At 44.1% G+C, this 7,336-nt stretch overlaps 1 protein-coding gene across 1 annotated transcript; it reads left to right on the forward strand.

Moving 5' to 3' along the window:
- The first annotated feature begins 171 nt into the window (after positions 1-171).
- Vha26 (V-type proton ATPase subunit Vha26) lies at positions 172-6,958 on the forward strand. The gene is made up of 5 exons (XM_084584998.1): positions 172-374; positions 446-511; positions 3,254-3,363; positions 5,383-5,566; positions 6,405-6,958. Exons 1-5 carry the CDS (start codon positions 342-344, stop codon positions 6,678-6,680), a joined length of 669 nt encoding a protein of 222 aa, XP_084441124.1. The 5' UTR covers positions 172-341; the 3' UTR covers positions 6,681-6,958.
- The last annotated feature ends 378 nt before the right edge of the window (positions 6,959-7,336 follow it).

Raw genomic sequence — 7,336 nt, forward strand, 5'->3', positions numbered from 1 at the left:
CATACCTAGCAAATATGTAACTTTAGTAAAATCATTCAGACACATCTTTATATTGAAGTCATTTACAGCTCATAACGTTAGAGTTTTCTGGTTTTTACAAACCAGTAGTAAAACGGTAAAACGTGAAAGATTGGTGGCGCCACCTTCTCCGCAACGTGAAATCCGGGAAGCGGTACGTCGGCGCGGCCGTCACATGACAGCGTCTGCATCGACCGCCCGTATCCGCAGTGGGTTCTGCTGTTTATAAAGTTATTCAGAGCCGTGCAGGAGCTGTAGTTTTTTCCTCAAGCCATTAGTAGTTTGACAAAGAATACCAGAACCAGCCCCTTCATCCAGCAGCCATGGCTCTCAGCGACTCCGACGTGAAGAAGCAGGTGGGAAAGCGCCTGTGAAGCTCTTGCTTACGATGGGAACTCATCGTATGTGTTCTCTCTTTACCTTTCAGATAAAGCATATGATGGCTTTCATCGAACAGGAAGCCAACGAAAAAGTGGAAGAAGTCGACGCAAAGGTGTGTGTCCGTTGCACGCACGGATAACCTTGCGTATTTACGAGCTAGTCGCCGGCTCTCCGCCGTCGGAAACGATCGCATTACTTGAGGCCTTTATCATGGTTTGTCGGTTTAAAGAAACCGCAGAGAACCTTTATTAGTGCCGGTATCCCCGGCAGCTCTTATTTGCGTGGAATTTGTCTTTTTAATGGCTATATTTATTTCATCTAGCATTATTGCCAATTGCCTAGTGGAACTCTAGTACTGCGCGTGGTCATGTCTGAAACTAGTAGTTTCTTGGCATGCATGCCTTATGAACTTTAGCAGTCGTACGTATATAGGACCTGGTATGTTTTTGCAGTGTAATGCACCTTTTTACTTAAAGCTACCGCTGCACCTACTGCGTACGATATTCCGCGACGCGAAACGAAAACGGTCTGCTTTCTGAATCATGCATCATCAAAGGCCCAAATAAACATCAGCAAAGTTGTGATGCAGATTCCCTATTAGTGCAGCTCTAGGACAAATTTCGAATTCGTGGTGATGTTCTAGGCTTAAAATATTCATTAAAAACTAGAGGCGCAAGTGGGTGCGTGGTGTCACCTAATCGGGATTCCTGCTGTACAGTGCACTGGGTAAGATGATTGTTAGCCATTATATCCACTACCTTATAGCCTTATATGTCCTGTTTATGGGTCAATTTGGCTCACTCAAATTATTTGCACACACATGAACACGGTGAAACTGTAGGTCACCAAATGAATTGGTACAGGTGAACAGTGGGCATGTAACGTTACTAGCTAGTTCCTGTGACCTTTCATGGAGCAGCCACCTAAATGTAACGCAAAAGGCGACAGGCTTATACTTGATGTACTTGAGTCATAGGTCAACGCCTCTGTTGACCACTGACAGTGCTGGGTGTTTTAAGTCGAAAGTTTATGTTCCATTAGCACAAAATCTGGTGGTGTATGTGGTATGCAAATCAGGAGCATTCCTCTGATAGGTGTTATTTGGCTGGTGATGTGGGTTGCAGTCATAGAGGTCACCATGCCAACTGCTATCGCCAGCAGCGTGCTTTTGTGGAGGACTACGCAGACACGCACAGGCAGCAACTTTTTGGTAGTTGAATCAATCTAATGTGCATCTTAAGCCTCATTACAAGGGAGACCGTTGGTAGGTGACGAGGCCAAACACTGGGCGATGGTTTGTCGTGACTTCACGAGACCTGATGTCATGGCCATGAACAAATTTCCAGGAGCTGCCAACTTGTGCCGCACATTTGAGATGGGAATCGGAACTGACCAGGATCCTTAGATCTCGAGTCGTACATGCTACTTCTAGGCCGGGTGCGGGCACATTCATACAGCTTGAATAAAATTAGGCTTAACATTTGTCACTTCTGCCAACTTCAGCGACATGCATTACGGTCCTTCTCATGAGCATGCTTCTGGCAGGTGGTAGCCAGCGGGAGACGTGGTCAGGAACTGGTTGGTTGGCCGTAGCATGACTCGGCATTTTACGAAGTTATTTAACCTAAGATCTATAGTTCGTACAGGCATTGTGTGTAGTGATGACACAGTCATTATGCGGCATGGCATGACTCAGCACTTTGCAAAGTAGCGTAATGCTTTTGCCTTCTAGCATGTTGGCAGTGCCAAATTTTCTTGTTTATCCTTCTTTGTGAGACGCCAGAGATATCTGGAAATTGTGAGGGGCGTCAGTTCATGCACACTCCCACCATCTTGGCCAATGTGTACCTGCATTGCTCTGTTTATGGACCGAACGGTTTCAGTTGCTTCCGTGGCTGCTCACATCTAATATTCTCTGAGTAGGTCTCAAATGATTGAGTTCTGAGTTGTTTACTTGCAATGTATATAACTCCTCGAAGCTTTGCTGTTGGCATAACAAAGGCAACTGGATTAGTTATTACTCTTTTATCGCAGTGTTGAAGGGACGCTCCTTCGGTCATCACAAAATAAGCACAGAATTAAGTGCATTTTATTGATGTCACATGCTTGAATAAGTGTTCATGTATTAATAGAATGCAGATATGGAATTGACTTCAATTTTGGTGTTCATCCATCGCAAAACCAATAGATTACTTTTTTTGTTAATTTAATTTTTTGAAAATTGAGCCGAAAATCCAGGTCTTTTTTTTCCTTAAGACATCCTCATTGCTTCATTGTTGCCAGTTTAAAAGAGTGCTTGTTTGGTGTTCCAGATGTGACACAATATAAGAGTCTGAAACCAAAGGCCTGGAACATAATTGGTGAAGCAGAAGGCATCTACAGCAAATTAATATTAAAGATTAAAAAATTTTATTGTAGGCATGCCAACTCGTACTTGTGTAAAATAGCTTTAGCATATGTACCCAAAGTGCTTAAAATGGTATTGGCACTAATGGGTTAGCAATATTAATCTTATGAGGCCATTGAACCACCTGTTTAAATGTAACCTTAGGAGGTTACTGAACCATCGCATTGTGTGGCAACGATGGGCAACACGTTTTCTATTCACTTCATTTTGCTATTTACCTTTTTCGAATTTCTGGGTTCGCTTTAAAGTCAGTCTACAGAGCTGCAACCCAGAACAAAGCGTATCACCTTCATCATGTTATGCACAGGGGACCATATGATGTAGTTAAGTCTATACCTAGAGACCTTCTGGGACCTTTAAAACTTGAACTTCACGGAGTTGATTCAGTAGAACCCGCGGGTACTAAACGTATCTATTAGAGTACAACTAGTCCTCTCTCTCCCCAAGGCGGAAGAAGAATTCAACATTGAGAAAGGCCGCTTGGTTGCCGAGCAGAGGCTCAAGATCATGGACTACTATTCACGCAAGGAGAAGCAGGTGGAGTTGCAGCGAAAGATGTGAGCCCTGACCCTTCTATTCACTGCCACTGCACCATGGTGGTGGTAGTGCCGCGTAAACATCTGAAGTGGTGGGGGGAATCACTTTTATTATGTTTGCAAAACATATTCAATGTGTCATTATCATCCTCTGCGAACTATGGTTCTCAGCAAGTTGACTTTCTATGAGCTTGGATGAACTTATGACAAGGTGGGAGATAGATGCAGAAAAGTGGGAGCTTGGCACTATTTGAGGAAAATGGGAATTGTACAGGTTGCAGCCTTCTTTCTTCTTTTTTGTAAGCTGCTATGCTATCCTCCACCAGTGCTAGTTAAATCTACAGAAAAGGTTTTTTTTTTCATGAATGTAAGAGCTGTATTGTATGCAGAAATCATCATAAATTAGCACTAATTTTTGCATTTGACCGTAGTACTTTATTTGAATCTACAAATGTGGCCATAGGGCCTTAAAGCTGCTACAAGAAAGTGAATTTTATGTTTTCTTGGCTTTTCCAACTTATCTTTAGGCATAAATAAATGTCTAACTGTGCAGACTATATAGGCTTTAAAAATATTATTCAGTACTTCAAGACATGCAGTCGCACAGGAAGAGAAATATTCCTCATTTGTGGCACCGAGCATGGCTTTTGGATGTGCAGCCTTCGCCTCTTCACCATTGTTGGTTTGGCATTGGGCCACATGTTCTTGTGGTAACGACAGTCCTCTTTGTTGGCTATAGTTGCAGCTTTTCATTCGTTTAGAGCAAATAATTCCTTAACCCTTTTCTCTGAAAAAAATTGCAGGATTGCACTTGGCTTTGCTTAAAAGCTTAATGGCGAATACCTTTCCTCCTTCTCTTCTTCCATGTATCTTGCATTTGTGTACTCATTATAATTTTATTATTTTCTTTTCTTTGGCTTCATCGCCAGAACCTATTGCAATGTCCTTGCTGGGGAAGTCCTGTTTTTGTCAGAACCTGTTGCAACGTCTTGCTGACACATCTCGCGAACACATATAGCGGGATCTTGAGGTCACATCTCGCAGACGCGAGGTATTCATCATGAGCCTAGAAAGGATTTCGCTGTAATACTTTGCACTTGTTACATTGTGTTCAGGATTTTGGTTGATAGCCGTCAAAGAGCTGGGAGCTGCTACCATCACCAAAATTCTGGGCCATCACCAGCGTCTGGGTCCTAAATGACATTACCACAGAATTAGTCAATAAATGCACATTTAACCACTAGCTTAGTGTTTTCATGTCATGCACTGTGCACAGTACTGTTTTCCAGTGGGAGCAGTTTGACCTTGGAGCTCAGATGCTGTGGCCAGAAGCCACTTTTTTCAGCGAAAGCTATTCATGGGAGGTCTTCTGGCGTGGCCGTTTCTGTAAACTTGTTTCACATGGTGTGCTTGTGGGGTGCTCTGTACAGATTGGGTTAAGTACTTACTATCACTGGATGGCACTTTAGGAAACCTTGTTGCAGGTGTGCACGTATGCACAAATTGAGTCAAAGTTCAAATATCAAGCTTTCACAGGCAAGGGAGAACATTCTCTCTTAGGTGACCATTGCTTAAGTTGAAAATACTGCAGTTGGAGGGATTGGGGAGGTGGTCCGAATTGCCTGTGTGGTAGTGTTGTGCGTACTGATAAGCATGCGCAAGTCTTTACATTGTGTTTACGTCAGTCCTATGAATAGATGGTGTGAACGAGCTCCATAGGTTTATGTGGAGTGCAGTTTCATCGTTACTGTATGTAATAGATCAGGTAAAGCTGTAGTGCACTACAAAACAGTGCACTAAGACAGTACATTGAACACAGCTTTCTCCAAGTTCATTGATTTATGCAGCATAACGTAAACATTATATAGGATCTTTTGCAGCCTAAGGAAGAGGTGAGGCAGTAAAGCTGCAGCGCTGTTTTTCCTTTCTCTTGATGCTTCATTGAGGGCTGCTTTGTGTGCCCAGCTGGTACAGTTGTGTGCTTTGAGCTTTGGCTTGAACATAGGGCTCTCTCTCTATCTCCCTCCCCGACGCATGCAGCCAGAGCTCCAACATGCTGAACCAGGCGCGGCTGCGAGTGCTGCGTGAGGGCGAGGAGCACATTCGGCGCGTGCTCGAGGAAGCCCGCCGCCACCTCGGGGACATCACCCAGGACGAGGCCCGCTACCGGGAGCTGCTCACAAAGCTCATCTTGCAGAGCTTGCTGCAGATGCTTGAACCAGAGGTGGGCACTAAAACAGAGCTGTTCACTTCGATTTCTCGGATGACACTTTGAAAGTGCGGGCTATATTGGCCTTTTTGTGTGACCACTCTGTTGAATTCTCACTTTGTCATTTCATGTAAATTGGTCCAGTTCTTGGCATGTGCTTGTAGGTGGGAATTCGTTTATTTCTCATGTCCAGTATTCCACATGTTACATCGAGTTTATGACACCAAGAAGAACGAGATTTTAAATTGGGCCTGATTTGTAGCAAATTCGGTGCATTTCATTTAGTCTGTGTGCTAGGCATGCTGCTGAAACATGGTTGCTATGGTATTGGCACTGCTGAGTTTGCCAACTGTTGTTGCTAATGTATTGGGCAACATGTGGTGCTACGTACTTCCAGGAGCAGAAATGAGCTTGAGCTATAAGCTGCATCAGACCGCCATGTCTTGGTCCTGCATAATGTCAAAATAGCCGAAAGTGAAGTGGATGAGGTGGTCCAATGTTGTTTTCAGGCATGTCTGTCTGCCTTCTCATTTTGATCCTTCATGCTTCTGCACACCAGAAGTGAAGAAAACTTCTTGCTCGGTCAAAGCTTAATATGTGACATTTGCTGTTGACAGCATAGTACATTTTCTTCGCTCGTAAAAATGTTTCACAATTCTTGATACAATGTTTTCACCGTTTTTAGGTTTGTTTTGACAGCGCCAAGGACAGTTCCAAACTGTTTGCAATTTGTAAACAAAATTCTTTGCCTGTCATTGCTTTCAGTTTACTTTCAGCCACTGAGCCTGTGCTGGCTGCATTTGTGCTGTGTACAATTTGTGAATGCATTTTTTCACGTCTTGGGATTGCGTAGGTGACTGTACATTGTCGACCGAAGGACAAGATGCTGGTGGATGTAGACACTGTCGCAAGGAAGTACAAGGAAGTGACAGGCCTACCAGTGCAGCTCAGCGTGGAACCCAATTTGTCCGAGGCGTCATGCGGCGGAGTGGAACTGCTGGCCAAGCGGGGTCGCATCCGTGTCTCCAACACTCTTGAGAAGCGGCTCGACATGATCTCCCTCCAACTTCTACCGCAGATCCGTACTGCGCTGTTCGGTCGGAACCCTAACCGCAAGTTCTCCGACTAAGCCAGCATTCAGGTTTTAAGTGCTGTTTCATCCAGTGTAGTCAAGGACTCTGTTATAGTATAGCGCAGCATTGGGCTGAATGTCTTGCTCGTGCATCCCTGGCATATTGCACGAGCTGCTGCATGTGGTTGCAGGGTGATGCGCTTGGCGCTCGCTGTCATCGCATTGCAGGCTGTACATGTCTCTGAGCCGGTTTCCGTATTATTGCGAATCACTGTATTTACTTATATTGTCTCGATTGTAATTCCGTTCCAATAAAAATGTTGCAGTCATTGCAAGTGTTGTCGCTGTTAAAAAGCTTCTAGCTGTTTTTGCTGTTTGGTGAAGACAGCTGGTTGCGTTTGCATGCCATTTCTTATTAATCTTTGACACTAGGCCTTAATTACGTCAATCTTCTTTTTTTTTTTACAGGGTTTAAGCATCGCGCATTCGTCGTGTGGGTCAAGCTGTCTTTCCTTTTTGATGTCAAAGCGCTAGCAAGATTTAAGTTTCATGATGTAGCTTCTTAACCTTAACGTGTATTCGTCAGAACATACCCTGCTGGATGGTCTTAAGTTACATGCATGCTTGTCATTTATTCTCTCAACGCCATTTCATTGCCGCTTTGTTGCACGCGCGCGCGATAACCGAAAATGATTCATACCCCCGGCAACAAG

Source organism: Amblyomma maculatum, chromosome 11, assembly GCF_055883805.1.
Source record: "Amblyomma maculatum isolate TAMU_Amacu chromosome 11, ASM5588380v1, whole genome shotgun sequence".
Lineage (NCBI taxonomy): Eukaryota > Metazoa > Arthropoda > Arachnida > Ixodida > Ixodidae > Amblyomma > Amblyomma maculatum.